This window comes from Thalassophryne amazonica, chromosome 18 (assembly GCF_902500255.1).
Source record: "Thalassophryne amazonica chromosome 18, fThaAma1.1, whole genome shotgun sequence".
NCBI lineage: Eukaryota > Metazoa > Chordata > Actinopteri > Batrachoidiformes > Batrachoididae > Thalassophryne > Thalassophryne amazonica.
In genome coordinates, this window is record NC_047120.1 from 4,991,062 (window position 1) to 5,006,740 (window position 15,679).

Here is a 15,679-nt window from a genome sequence, read left to right on the forward strand (position 1 = left end):
CCAGAGATTCAGCGTCTGAATCGATTATTTGTCATCCGGAGCCTTATGCGGGAGACGTCGAAGCCTGTGCTTCGTTTTTGATGCAATGTTCTCTGGTTTTTGCTCAGCGACTGGCTTCCTTCTCTTCTGATGGGAGCCGTGTTTCATATGTGACAAATTTGCTCCGAGGTGACGCCTTAGCTTGGGTCACAGCGTTGTGGAGTAACAACTCGCCATTGTTAGGATCCTTTAAGGATTTCTCCCGTGAGTTCCGACTGGTTTTTGACCATCCGGTGAAAACAAATACCGTTGCCCAACGGTTGCTGAATCTCAGGCAGAGGAGGCAGAGTGCGGCGGAGTATTCCGTAGACTTCCGGATTTTTTCTGCTCAGTCAGGTTGGAACGCCGCAGCTTTACAAGGAGTGTTTGTAGATGGGTTAAATGAGTCATTAAAAGACGAGCTGGCAGTCCGTAACGAGCCAAACGATTTAGATGAGCTAATATCGTTGGTGATTCGTCTAGATGATCGGATGAAGGAGCGTGGACGCGAGAGAGGGCGGCCATCAGAGCGGGTTTTTTTCGTCTCGGGGCTTTCCCCGACACAGATCTGGGCCGCCTCTTCTTCGCCCCACTGAGGCTCCTCCGACGGGACCTCTGGCTCCTCTTGCTGACGAGCCCATGCAGCTCGGACGAGCGGAGATCACTGTATTGCCCCGACATATAAGCGTCAAGAAAAATAATGGTGACGCATCTCCAGGTGTTCTGGGACAGGCAAAATAACACACACACACACAAAAAAAAAATCTTGTATGGGTTAATGTTTTGTTTTCTTTAAATAGGGGTTATAATTTGTTTTGGGAGTCAGAGGCATGTCTGGTGGAGTGAATGTTAGGCGGTTAGAAGCCCGTCTGGGCTCACTTGATTGTTGTTTTTTTATGTGTTTTTAGGTATTTTCTGTTTGGGTTGTTGGGTCGTTTTATTTTGTTGTTTTTTATTTCCCTACATCCCTAACCCCAACCTCACTTGCCCCAAGACCGTTCGTCTTGTGGGTTGTGGGGTGGTGCAGGTTGGTCACGCTGAGCGTTCTCAGAAGACCTCTGCACCTAAGGGGGGGGGGGGGGGGTGTTAGGGGCGTTTTTCTTGATTTGGTTAGGGCCCGGTTCCACTCCAGCCTCGGTGAGCCTTTGTACCGTTCGTCATTGGTGTTGCCGGGGTGTGGTGCAGCGGGAACATACCTCAGTCGGAGGGGTGGGCCGATCTGTTGCCATTCGCCATTTCGGTAGTTGCACCCCTCCCGAGAGGCTGGGGTATGGTCGAGTTGGGGCACCGGACGTATTTCCGGTTTTCCGCTGCGCCTTGGGGTTGGGGCTGGGTTAGTTTTTCCTGTTCCCTTAATGTTTTGAGCCGTTTGCCAAAATTGAGCCGCCGAGGGGCTCTGGGAGGGGCCTGGGGTCTTTCGGGGTGCCGGGGAAGGTGACAGGGTTTACGGTTGTTTTATTTGCCCCCGGGGTTGTTTTTGGTAGTCCTCCGGGGGTTGGATTTTGATTTTGTTTTGTTTCCTTCCGGGTTCCACCTCCAGGGTTGATGGGACGGTCCTCTGGGGGGGAATTGGCTTGGGGCCGACTAGCCAAGTGTGGCCGGGTCTGGGGTCCGGGGTTGTGGGGAGGGTACCTCCTGGGGTTGATGGTACGGTCCTCTGGGGGGCGCCGTTGCTCCATGTACACCTGGGGACCTTTGTGGGATTCTGGTTCTGGCTGTTCCTCCTGGAACTGGCGGTAAAGGCCTTCTGGGGGGGGGGGGGGGGGCTCTGCAGGTCGTTCTGGGGGGGTTGTTTGTTATTTTTCTTTTATGCATTTATGTTTGTATTGTGTTTGTGGGGCTGTGTTGAGTTTTTGCGTTTGGGTGTTTTTCTTTTCTTCCCGGGGTTGGATGGGACGGTCCTCTGGGGAGGTTTTGGGTGGGTTTTGTGTTTTTTCTTGTGTGTTGGATTGTATTGGGGACTGTTTTGGGGTTTTTGTTGATGCCAGCCGGCCTTCCAGCTGCAGTGCCCTGTCCTGCTGTCTGTGGTGGACCTTGGGAGCGTTGTGCTGTCTGCTTCCTGACGAGGACCCCGGAGGGAGGTGCTGTTCTCGGGCCTGGTCTGTTCGGTCGCCGGGAGGCTTCCTGTTAAAGGGGGGGTACTGTTGTGTGTTGGGGGGTGTGGCTGGACATTTTGGTGTTCTTTTCTTTTCTTTGCTCTCCAGGTGGCATGAAAACTGATTTGTCTGTGGAGAAGGTGCTGGCTGAAGAGTCCTTCACCCTCATCAACATCATGTGCAGCACCTGTGAATGGTGCTCACGTGCAGCCTTAAAGACTTTCAGCTGAAGTAGATAATTGGATGGCGTTCTGCATTTAAGTCATGTGTGATTCAAGCAGAATTGCCGGGAATTCGACCTTGTGATGTTCGTTTGTGAGACGCTGAGGACCGCGCCTGGGTTTGACACATTGAGCCCGTGAAGGAGGAAGAGTGAGGGACACATGCTGTCAGCACACATCAGAGGTGATTAAGTGTTTGACTAATTGTTGAAAGTAACTTGGTATTTTGTTACGCAGTATATTTGAATTGTGATGAGAATTGTGCAGCTTGCTTCTCACTGCTGTGGTGTGCGGACAAGTGATCCTCCACCTGTTGTGAGAAGCTGCTCATTTGCATAAAACTTAAAATACAGACCTGAATGTGTTGCTGATAGTGTGTGTCTTTTGAAGGATATTAGTTGTAACTGCTGACTTACCTCACCTCTTCTATCCTTCGCAGAGAGTCGGTTTGTCGTGTCCACCTGGGGGGTGTTTGGCGGTGATAGTGAGTCCGGGAGCGCCGGGCTTCGATCCTTTTGGGCGCTGGAGAGCGTGCCAGCCTTCACTCCACCAGAAGGACACTATTTTAGTTTTTACACTTTATTATGCACCAGCGGGTGAAATAAATAAATTGTTTTTGTTATTGGAACCGCTTTCTGCTTATTTTTAGCGCTGGGTTCCGTCTGACGCAGGTCCGCTCCTCAACCCGCGTCGACACATAACAGATACTCCAGGTTTGCAGCTGAGTGTCTGGCATGACAGCACCCTGACACTGGTGTGTGTGTGTGTGTGTGTGTGTGTGTGTGTGTGTGTGTGTGTGTGTGTGTGTGTGTGTGTGTGTGTGTGTGTGTGTGTGTGTGTGTGTGTGTGTGTGTGTGTGTGTGTGTGTGTGTGTGTGTGTGTGTGTGTGTGTAAATGGGTGAATGTGAAGCACCACTGTAAAGTGCTTTGAGTGTGAAAGTGTGATATAAATGCAGTCCATTTACTGAATGGTGTCCATGAGAATGAAGACTGTGGTCTTCACACCTGCACGCACGTTGCTTTGGAAAATAAATTTGAAAACAGCCGTTTTGTCCACCTTTATAATGAAAAGTGAAACTTTCACTTAATTGAAAAGTAAATAAAAATGATAACACAGTAACAAGTCAGTAGTGGATAAGAGTATGTTTACAATGTTTAAGTTACACTTCACAAACTACCTCCAGACACACCTCACAGAACACTCTCCAATAATGCAGTGATGGATGCATTTGATACACTTGATAGGCTGGAAAATCATTTTTGGATTACTGGGCTGACGTCATACTTGACCAGTCGTTCTCACTGTGTTTTGTACAGTAACACTACCTCTAATCTTAGTGACATGAAATTTGGGGTTCCACAAGGGTCTGTCTTAGGCCCCCTGCTTTTCTCCGTTTATATAGCACCCTTTGGGCACATATTGCGGTGTTTTGGGATTACCTTTCACTGCTATGCAGATGATACTCAGTTATACATGCCAATAACTGTTGGTAATCTCGTTCACATAAAATCCTTAGAAGATTGCCTTGCAGCAGTGAGAAGTTGTATGTCTAGAAACTTCCTACTTTTAAACTCTGATAAGACTGAAATGATGGTTCTTGGTCCAGTGAAACATCGGCATCAATTTGACCAGCCTCGGCTCGTGTGTCATACATCACACTGACAAAGTGAGGAACCTTGGGGTAATTTTTGATCCTTCGTTGTCCTTTGGCCTCCACATTAGAAATATTATGAGGACTGCTTTCTTCCACCTGCGAAATATAGCGAAGATTCATCCCATCTTGTCTATGGCTGATGCTGAGACCCTGATTCATGCATTTATCTCTTCTAGAGTGGACTACTGCAATGTTCTATTTTCTGGTTTACCACAGTCTAGCATTAGGGGTCTCCAATTGGTTCAAAATGCTGCAGCCAGACTTTTGACATGAAGGAGAAAGTACAACCACATTACACCCATTTTGGCATCCCTTCACTGGCTTCCTGTCGCAGTGAGATCAGATTTTAAGGTTCTGCTACTAACCTATAAAATTATTCATGGACTGGCACCTCCCTACCTAGCTGACCTAATTAAACCTTACGTTCTCAGGGTGCAGGATTACTTTGGTCCCTAAGGTGAATAAGAAGTCTGCGGGTCACAGAGCTTTCTCTTATTGTGCGCCTGTTCTGTGGAATGATCTCCCTGCGTCAATAAAACAGTCAGATTCTGTGGAGATTTTCAAGTCCAGATGTTGTGTGGGCCGCTGAAGAGGAGGTACTGCTGGCCCACCACCACCAGAGGGCGCCCTGCCTGGAGTGCGGGCTCCAGGCACCAGAGGGCGCTGCCGCCTGATGAGAGCCGCCAGGGTGACAGCTGTCACCCATTACTGGACACAGCTGACTGCACTCAGCACGGAGGTATATCAGCAGGACAGCGTCTCCACCTCAGTGCCGAGATATCGCCTTGAGTTTAAGGTAATCACCTCTGCAGCATATTCTGTGTTTTTGACAATACTTGATAAACCTTTCAGGACAGCGGACTACTGAAGGCCAAGTGTTTGGATAAGTACTCCCCTTTCCTGCTTCAGTGTAACAAGAGGTGGAGGCGGCTTCGCCCCTCTCCATCTACTGGGTGCGGTCGCATCCCTACCTGTGTGTTTGTGCTCTTTTCCGCCAGCAGTACCGGATCCGACGAGCGAAGGCAGTGGCCACCTGGGAATTCGGGACTTGGCGGTTCCAGTACTTCTGGGTTTCGGTGGCAGAGGAGATCTGGGTGGTTCCGGTTCGACTAGGACGGACGTCTCCTACCTTCGGGCCTGCCCACACGACACCAGCAGATTTCGGCTTACACCTCCAAATTGTTAATTGTTGTATTAGTTGTGCTCTTCTCACAACAGTAAAACTTGTTCTTTACCTTTCTCCATTGCCGTTCATTGCGCCCCCTGTTATGGGTCCGTGTACCTACACTTTCACAACAGGATATCTCGGCCAGCGTCATGGACCCCGAGGGGCGTCAACCGGCTGTTGAACGGCCAATGGAAGAACAAGGCGCGTCGGCGGCTTCGGGAGGGGTAATCGGTGAGTTGCAGCGGATCCTCACCGCTTTCACCTCTCAGATCGATTTAATGACCGAGCAGCACGTTCTCCTAAACCGCAGGGTGGAGGCTCTCGCCGCACAAGTGGAGGCGCGCCCTCCGGGCGCCGCTGCGGCTCTCCCTCCCGAGGACACTGCGCGTGAAAGTGACGTTCCACTGGTCGTTCAACGGTCCCTTCCTCCGTCCCCAGAAGCATACATAAGCCCTCCAGAACCGTACGGAGGCTGTGTGGAGACGTGCGCAGATTTTCTGATGCAGTGTTCGCTCGTCTTCGCACAGCGTCCCGTGATGTACGCGACTGATGCTAGCAAAGTAGCTTATGTAATAAATCTGCTTCGCGGGGAGGCACGCGCTTGGGCTACAGCGCTCTGGGAGCAGAACTCACGGCTCCTTCATACATACGATGGGTTTGTACGGGAGCTCAGAACGGTGTTCGACCATCCCAACAGAGGAGAGTCCGCTTCAACCGCGCTACTGTCAATGAGACAGGGGCGTCGGAGCGCAGCTGCCTATGCAGTCGCCTTCCGCATCGCGGCGGCGAGATCCGGCTGGAATAGCACTGCCCTCCGCGCCGCCTTTGTAAACGGACTGTCACTGGTCCTAAAAGAGCACCTGGTGGCGAAGGACGAACCGCGGGACTTAGATGGGCTCATCGATCTGGTCATACGACTCGACAGCCGGTTAGAAGAACGCCGTCGGGAACGAGGCGAGGGGCGTGGCCAGGCACGCGTCGTCCCTCTCCCTTCCGGTTCCGATCGAGCTCCGCCCTCCCCACGCTCCTCTGTTCCTGCGCTCCGTGCGCCTACGGCTCCCCCTGCTGACGAAGCTATGGACACGAGCAGGGCAACATTTAGGGCACCTGGAGCACAAAGGAGGCGGGCCCACGGAGCTTGTTTTGTTTGTGGCTCGATTGAGCATCTGGCAAACGACTGCCCCGAGCGGTTAAACTCCAACGCCCGCCCCTAGAGACTGGGCCAGGGGTGGGCCAAAACATTCACGTGGGACACACCCACATTGCCACACGACTCCCAGTCACGATCCTGTTTGAGGATACAACCCTGAAGGCCCCAGCACTGGTGGACACGGGCTCTGAGGGAAATCTGCTAGACAGTAGATGGGCCAGGGAGATAGGGCTCCCTCTGGTGGCTCTTACCTCGCCTGTGCAGGTTCGGGCACTAGATGGCTCCCTACTCCCACCAATCATGCATAAGACACCTCCAGTAACTCTGGTGGTGTCAGGTAACCACCGGGAGGTGATCGAGTTCTTTGTGACTCAGGCCACCTCCCGTGTGGTTTTGGGTTTTCCCTGGATGCTAAAACACAATCCCCGGATCGATTGGCCGTCCGGGGTAGTGGTTCAGTGGAGCGAAACCTGCCATCGGGAGTATCTAGGTTCCTCGGTTCCTCCCGGCTCCCAAGCTAAGGAGGAGGTCCGAGTCCCGCCCAATCTGAAGGCGGTGCCGGCGGAGTACCATGACCTCGCTGACGTGTTCAGCAAGGATCTGGCTCTCACGCTTCCTCCCCACCGCCCGTATGATTGTGCCATTGATTTGGTTCCAGGCAGTGAGTTCCCGTCCAGTAGGCTGTACAACCTCTCACGGCCGGAGCGTGAATCAATGGAGACCTACATCCGGGACTCATTAGCTGCCGGGTTGATCCGGAATTCCACCTCTCCGATGGGTGCTGGTTTCTTTTTTGTGGGTAAAAAAGATGGCGGACTTCGTCCATGCATTGATTACAGGGGGTTGAACGAAATCACGGTTCGCAATCGATACCCGTTGCCCTTGTTGGATTCGGTGTTCACCCCCTTGCATGGAGCCAAGATCTTCACCAAGCTTGATCTTAGGAATGCGTATCATTTGGTTCGGATCCGGAAGGGAGACGAATGGAAAACGGCATTTAACACCCCGTTGGGCCATTTTGAGTACCTGGTCATGCCGTTCGGTCTCACTAATGCTCCCGCGACTTTCCAAGCGTTGGTAAACGATGTCTTGCGGGACTTCCTGCACCGGTTCGTCTTCGTGTATCTGGACGATATACTCATCTTTTCCCCGGATCCTGAGACTCATGTCCGGCATGTCCGTCAGGTCCTGCAGCGGTTGTTGGAGAACCGCCTGTTTGTGAAGGGCGAGAAGTGTGAATTCCACCGCACTTCTTTGTCCTTCCTGGGGTTTATCATCTCCTCTAACTCCGTCGCCCCTGATCCGGCCAAGGTTGCGGCGGTGAGAGATTGGCCCCAACCCACAAGCCGTAGGAAGCTGCAACAGTTCCTCGGCTTTGCTAATTTCTACAGGAGGTTCATTAAGGGCTACAGTCAGGTAGTTAGCCCCCTGACAGCCCTGACCTCACCAAAAGTCCCCTTCACCTGGTTGGATCGGTGCGAAGCCGCGTTCAAGGAGTTGAAACGGCGCTTTTCGTCTGCACCAGTTCTGGTGCAGCCCGATCCTAGCCGCCAGTTAGTGGTTGAAGTGGATGCCTCGGACTCAGGGATAGGAGCGGTGCTCTCCCAGAGCGGGAAGACCGATAAGGTCCTTCACCCGTGTGCCTATTTTTCCCGCAGGTTGACCCCCGCTGAACGGGAACTATGACGTCGGCAATCGGGAACTCCTTGCTATGAAAGAGGCCCTCGAAGAGTGGAGACATCTGTTGGAGGGAACAGCCGTGCCATTCACGGTTTTCACTGACCATCGGAACCTGGAGTACATCAGGACCGCCAAGCGGCTGAACCCCAGGCAAGCCCGCTGGTCACTGTTCTTTGGCCGTTTTGACTTCCGGATTACCTACCGTCCCGGGACCAAGAATCAACGATCGGATGCATTGTCCCGGGTGCACGAAGACGAAGTCAAAACGGAACCGTCGGATCCCCCGGATCCCATCATCCCGGAGTCCGCTATCGTGGCCGCCCTCACCTGGGACGTGGAGAAGACCGTCCGGGAGGCCCTGACCCGTGACCCGGACCCCGGAAACGGACCAAAGAACAGACTATACGTCCCACCAGAAGCTAGGGCTGCAGTCCTGGACTTCTGTCACGGTTCTAAGCTCTCCTGTCACCCTGGGGTGCGAAGGACCGTGACAGTCGTCCGGCAACGCTTCTGGTGGGCATCCCTGGAGGCCGACGTCCGGGACTACGTCCAGGCCTGTACCACCTGCGCCAGGGGCAAGGCCGACCACAGAAAGACCTCAGGGCAGCTACAGCCACTGCCCGTGCCTCATCGCCCCTGGTCCCACATCGGCCTGGACTTTGTCACGGGTCTCCCGCCGTCCCAGGGAAACACCGTCGTCTTCACGATAGTGGACCGTTTATCCAAGGCGGCCCACTTCGTGGCCCTCCCGAAGCTCCCAACGGCCCAGGAGACAGCGGACCTCCTGGTCCACCACGTCGTCCGTCTGCATGGTATACCATCAGACATCGTCTCCGATCGCGGCCCCCAGTTTACCTCACACGTTTGGAGGAGCTTTCTGCCGGGAAACTGGGGGCCTCGGTCAGCCTTTCGTCCGGGTACCACCCCCAGACCAACGGGCAAGCAGAGCGGGCCAACCAAGAATTGGAGCAGACACTACGCTGTGTGACAGCCGCGCACCCGACGGCCTGGAGTACCCACCTGGCCTGGATCGAGTACGCCCACAACAGCCAAGTGTCATCAGCCACCGGCCTCTCCCGTTTGAGGTGTGCTTGGGGTATCAGCCCCCCTTGTTTCCGGTGGTCGAGGGAGAGGTCGGTGTGCCCTCGGTCCAGGCCCACCTACGGAAGTGCCGTCGGGTGTGGCGTGCTGCCCGCTCTGCTTTGTTGAAGGCCCGGACGAGGGCGAAGAAACATGCAGACCGGCGGCGGGCCCCGGCCCCCACGTATCGTCCTGGGCAGGAAGTGTGGTTGTCCACCAAGGACATTCCCCTTCAAGTGGACTCCCCCAAGCTCCAAGAACGATACATCGGTCCCTTCAAAGTCCTCAAAGTCATCAATCCCGCCGCAGTGAGGCTTCAGCTTCCGGCCTCACTGCGGATTCACCCAGTGTTTCATGTCTCCCGGATAAAACCCCATCACACCTCACCCCTCTGCACCCCGGGTCCGGCACCACCTCCTGCCCGGATCATCGACGGGGAACCGGCTTGGACCGTGCGCCGGCTCCTCGATGTCCGTCGAATGGGCCGGGGTTTTCAGTACCTGGTGGACTGGGAGGGGTACGGCCCCGAAGAACGCTCCTGGGTGAAGAAGGGCTTCATCCTGGACCCGGCCCTCCTGGCCGACTTCTACCGACGCCATCCGGACAAGCCCGGTCGTGCGCCAGGAGGCGCCCGTTGAGGGGGGGGTCCTGTTGTGTGGGCCGCTGAAGAGGAGGTACTGCTGGCCCACCACCACCAGAGGGCGCCCTGCCTGGAGTGCGGGCTCCAGGCACCAGAGGGCGCTGCCGCCTGATGAGAGCCGCCAGGGTGACAGCTGTCACCCATTACTGGACACAGCTGACTGCACTCAGCACGGAGGTATATCAGCAGGACAGCGTCTCCACCTCAGTGCCGAGATATTGCCTTGAGTTTAAGGTAATCACCTCTGCAGCATATTCTGTGTTTTTGACAATACTTGATAAACCTTTCAGGACAGCGGACTACTGAAGGCCAAGTGTTTGGACAAGTACGCCCCCTTTCCTGCTTCAGTGTAACAAGAGGTGGAGGCGGCTTCGCCCCTCTCCATCTACTGGGTGCGGTCGCATCCCTACCTGTGTGTTTGTGCTCTTTTCCGCCAGCAGTACCGGATCCGACGAGCGAAGGCAGTGGCCACCTGGGAATTCGGGACTTGGCGGTTCCAGTACTTCTGGGTTTCGGTGGCAGAGGAGATCTGGGTGGTTCCGGTTCGACTAGGACGGACGTCTCCTACCTTCGGGCCTGCCCACACGACACCAGCAGATTTCGGCTTACACCTCCAAATTGTTAATTGTTGTATTAGTGTGCTCTTCTCACAACAGTAAAACTTGTTCTTTACCTTTCTCCATTGTCCGTTCATTGCGCCCCCTTTGTGGGTCCGTGTACCTACACTTTCACAACACCAGACTTAAGACGCACTTATTTTCCCTTTCATATGGCTAGCATACTGGTACAGTTTTGTTTTACGCTTTTTACTCTTTTAATTAATTTATTAGTAATTGGAGGGGGCCGCAGCCTCAACTTTACCTAAATTCTGGGTCTTTTAGTGAAACTTAGGGCTAGCGGCTGGCGATCACCTTAGTACTTCTGTTTTTCTTGTTGTTTAATGCTGGCAAATTATACAGTATTTTTTGTCTTTCTAATACCTGATTCTGTTTTTTCTCTGTTTAAGCTGCAGCTCCATCCAGAGATGGGAGTTGTGTTCGTGTTGGCGATCCTCCTGTCCTGTGCGCCAGTAGCATTTCTTGTATATTCATCCGTGAATTGTTCTGTGAATTGTTCTGTAATTTATGTTTGTAGCATGGCCCAAGCAGAGGGTCACCCCTTTGAGTCTGGTCTGCTTGAGGTTTCTTCCTCAGAGGGAGTTTTTCCTTACCACTGTTGCTCTGGGGGTTAGTAAGGTTAGACCTTACCTGTGTGAAGCGCTTTGAGGCAACTCTGTTGTGATTTGGCGCTATATAAATGAAAATAAATTGAATGGCAAAACATCATTAAAAATCTGGTGTTTCTTCTAAGCCCACCAGATGGCAGTCTTCACTCAAAAAAGGTCTGACCATCATGGAAATTCCACAATACGCCACAATTTAAATATGTAAAATGGTCAGATATGGAACTGCAGCCAGGCCTGAAGGACTGCCGGGAGGGCAGAATGTCTGCTATGCTGTGCATGTGATGCTGGGCAACGTGATGGGCTGAAACAAAGGGAGGGACGGAACAAAAGTGCATTTTGGGCTTTGGTGGAGATCTTAACTGAGTACCCACACACACACACACACTTTACGTGCACACACCTGAGTTGTGTCCTTCACACAGCAGCTGCAGGAAGCGGAAAAGGTCACAGGTGAACTCATCATCCTGCATGACCTTCTCACCTGTGACAGGAAACACATACATGTCTGCATTAGTGTACACAAACATACACACACACACACACACACAAACACTGACACACACACAGGACTGTGATTGGACAGAAACAGACTTTCTGTTCACGATGTGACATGTCACCTGAGTCACATTTTGCTCTGGTTTCAAAGGTTTTTATGCATAATTAGTGCAATGCAAATTGAAAACACAAAACCTGCAGCTGGTCAAAATACAAAGAACCTGAGCTTGTCCACAATGATGTCATCACACGGCTCTACCATGACAAATGAACTGAAGTGAGAGCCAACCCATAAGCACGTGGTAATGATTAGGCAGAAGATGACATCACTCACTCACTCACTCATCTTCAACCGCTCACTTCAGTTAAGGGTCAGGGGAGAGGTGGAGCCTATCCCAGCAGTCATAGGGCATGAGGCGGGGTTCACCCTGGACAGGATGCCAGTCTGTCGCAGGGCCATGTATAGACAAACACATACAGACCAGCACGCACACCTACAGACAACTTTAAAGTTTCCAATCCACTGAACCTGCATGTCTTTGGATGCGAGAAGAAGCCCGAGCACCCAAAGCCACGCAAACACAGGGAGAACAGAAAGGGCACAGGTGGGAATCGATCCTATGACCTTCTTGCTGTGAAACAACAGTGCTAACCACTAAGCCACTGTGCTGCCCGCATAAGGTGACATAAGTACTGTTCATGGTATCGATATCTATAACATTAAAATCTGTTTATTATCAAAGAAATGGCAGCTATTTTGGATGCCACCTTGGATTTTGAAAAAGCCACATGTAGAGCATTCGAGAACGTTTAGAATGTGATTGAACATTGGAATTTTTTAATGCTAAAACTTAATTTTATGTCTTTCAGTTTCATGTTTGATGTATATTTAAACATGAAAACAGTGACTCTCCTGGACCGTCCAGTGCATTACGTCACATAATGAGAGTGGAACGTTTGTGTCTTCACACAGCGCACCCATTGAGTGGCAGCGTTTTACACTCAGGACAGGATTTCCATAGTCTCTGTTCAAAGTCAAGGTGTTGGAAGTGGTTTGATCAGTGAGATATGCAAACATGGATTGTTTTAGAACTTGTTGCATTTTGTTTTACAGTTGTTGGAAGCTTTTCAGGTTTCTGTGTCGCTGAAAAAGAAAATGAGCTGACTTCACACTTCAATTCGAAACATAGACCAAATACTGAATGCACAGAGAGCAGAAGATGAAAGGTCAAGACATCATACAGTAACACATCACTGTCAATGAACACACAATGCAGTATGTCCACATCATGTCACTCAAACTGGACCAGGCTGAGGGACAGAGGTATGGAGTTCAAAACAAGACTGAAAGTGCAATTATGTGTTCATGAGGAGTGTTTGGTAGATGTGTTGATCACTCCAATGCCACCAAGTCCACTTTGGGTTTGATGATTTGTAGTAGGTTCCTAAAAACCTACACAAAAGTGAAGGTTAATGCATCACAGAAATATAACCACATAACCACAAGACTTCAGGACATGAGAATCCAGAATTATAGTTGTGTTGATGCTTCCATCACCCAATGCACAAATTAAGACATAACAATATACATATCCCACATCCATATATAAAGAAAGGCTGTTTATTCCCAGTTTCTGTCATGACGTCAAGGCATGGCACAGAAAGCTGACGGACATAAATGCAGACTCACAGACTGTGGTGAAGGAGAAATCAAAAAGGCTTTATCTAGAAATCAGGTAGAGATTCAGAACACAGTTTGACAGACAGCCAGGCGGAGGTAACAGACAGCTGTGAAACAGAGGCGTGGTCCAAAAAACAAGCAAAGTTCAAAAACACAGAGACAAACGTCAAAGGCTGAGACAAGAGCAAGGTCCAAAAACAAAGCAGGGTCAAATACTGCTAGGCAGAAGAACAATAACAATAACTACGGCGATGATAATAATATAAAGGCTGGAACAAAGGCAAAACACAAGACAAAAAGCACAATGAACTGGCAATGACAAACATAACACATGAGGCTTAAATACACAGCGGGAAATTGAGGCGTGATGAGAGACAGGTGCGGAGAACATTCAGGAAGGGGGCGTGGTCAGATGAGACAAAGAAGAGGGAAGACAAGAGACAAGGGGGCCAGTGACAAACGGGACTGAAAGGAGCAGAGACAAGAAGGACTAGTAACAATAACCCCACCCAAAACCAACAGTGATCAAAATAAAATACCTAAAACAAAGATAAGCCAAACCAAAGGCCTATAATAAAGAATCAACACGAAGGGAACAAAGAAACAAACTAGGAAAACAAGGGCAAAACCAGGAAAGTGATCAACAAAACAAAACTAAGGTGGAACTCAACAAATGACTAAAGTATAACAGATAAACAGATAATCAAGGAATGGGGCCAGACAGTAAATTAATGGACGGGAACGTGGATACAAACAGGGAACACGCCGTTACATAGGTCCGGATAAGGGACAGTTCATGACAGTTTCCAGTTCCTGGATAATCTTATAATGCCCACAAAACATAAATCATACAAATTCAGCACATTTTCTTGATCTGGAGTAACAGCTGAAGGTCAGTAATCCAACAAGTCCACCTCCGTGTTTTATCATACATCATAGCAGAAGTGTTAGAGATCAGTTTCAATTTGTTGGTTTCATCGCACAGAATCAACTTTTTAAAATGTATTTTTTGGGGCATATCAGCCTTCATGACATAGGCAGGAACCACAGAGTCTGTGAGACACTGAAGACTTTGTCCCAGTTGGGATTTGAACTGGGGCATGCTACAAACCACACACTGTGTCTCATGCCTTCAGCTCTCAGCCATTAGTGTCCCACAGTCCCAACTCTTAAGGATAGTTCAAATATTTTTTGTAGGCTTGACATCAGGACTTTGCAAAACCCATTCTTAAAGCTTAACGTTAGCCACAGCAGACATTGTAGAGCAACATAGAAGTTGACACAGCTCAGTGCTGACTGCCTTCTCTCACGAGACAGATGGATGCCAACAAACAAATGTGTTCCACAAACAACTCTGATGTATTCTTGGGGTCAATGTTATATTGTAACACCCACACCAAAAAAATTGCAAGCTTCTGAGCAGGGGCGTCGGACTGGGGGGGGTAAACGGTACTATGTACCCAGGGCCCAGAGCCAGGGGGGGGGGGGGGGGGGGGGGCACAAAAAACTGGCATTAAATACATTTTTGTGTTGCATGTTATTAATGTCCATACAATTCATGTTGTAAAAGAATATAATTAGAATGAATGTATTAATGTTGGAAAACATAATTCTGCTCTAACAATAATATTGAAAGATCTCTGAGGGCCCTTCCACCCCTGCACAGTTGTACAATGGTTTAGTCCAGGCGCACAGATGACACCCCCCCCCCCCCCCCCACACACACACACACATCCCAAACAGGATCTCACAGAAAGAGGTGTTTAGTAGTGCTGAATCAACTAATCGATTTAATCAATTATTAAAATAGTTGTCAACTAATTTAGTGATCAGTTAGTTGTTGAATAACTTTGTTTTACAGCAAATGTTTCGTTTCTTACATATAAATCAACCGTTTCTGCAGCGCAGCTTTGCTTTGAACCTTGAACCAATCAAAGCAGTGATTCGCAGATCGAAGCAGTGTTTCGATCTGGTGCTTTGTTGATTCAGCGTTTTATTTCGCTTAATCTTAATTTTTCCCCACTAAAACCCCAAACAGCATGTGTCTGTGAGTGTTAATCTGACCTGTTATGGTCTTCTGAAACAGTTGATAGATGTATTTTATAACTTAATGGCGTTTTCAATTTTAAAGTTAGCATTAAGCTGCTGCAGCTCTCAGCACATTTGTTTTCTGTATAATAATTCATGGCTCAGAGTTTGTTGTTGTAAGAGTCAAATGTATTACAAATTGTAATATTTTATTCATTTATTTTTATTTATATATCAATAATAATAATAATAGAAACAACAACAATAATAGTAATAACTAATAATGCCACAATACAGTTTTAGAGAAACAGACAAAAAGAATATGATAAAACAAAACAGAAAAGATTAAACCAACTAACAATGAACATAAATAAATACAGAAATAACTGTTTCCTGTGAACACCTAGTGACTCTTAAACCTCCATTTCATCCCTGTTTTATTTAAGTTTAATGACAATTTGTTTCGGTCAGACCACATCTAAGCTGTGTTTTCACACAAGAAAAAAATAAAATGCAGTAAACTGCACATTTGTGTCTTTTTT

At 49.7% G+C, this 15,679-nt stretch overlaps 1 protein-coding gene across 3 annotated transcripts in view; it reads right to left on the reverse strand.

The window, feature by feature from the left end:
• Positions 1-15,679, reverse strand: part of ryr2a (ryanodine receptor 2a (cardiac)) — a 723,597-nt gene that overhangs the window by 124,807 nt on the left and 583,111 nt on the right. For all 3 annotated transcript variants that reach the window (XM_034193918.1, XM_034193917.1, XM_034193919.1), the window contains one exon: positions 11,334-11,414. In XM_034193918.1, the coding sequence (XP_034049809.1) occupies positions 11,334-11,414 (81 nt within the window). The remainder of the gene's footprint in view (positions 1-11,333; positions 11,415-15,679) is intronic.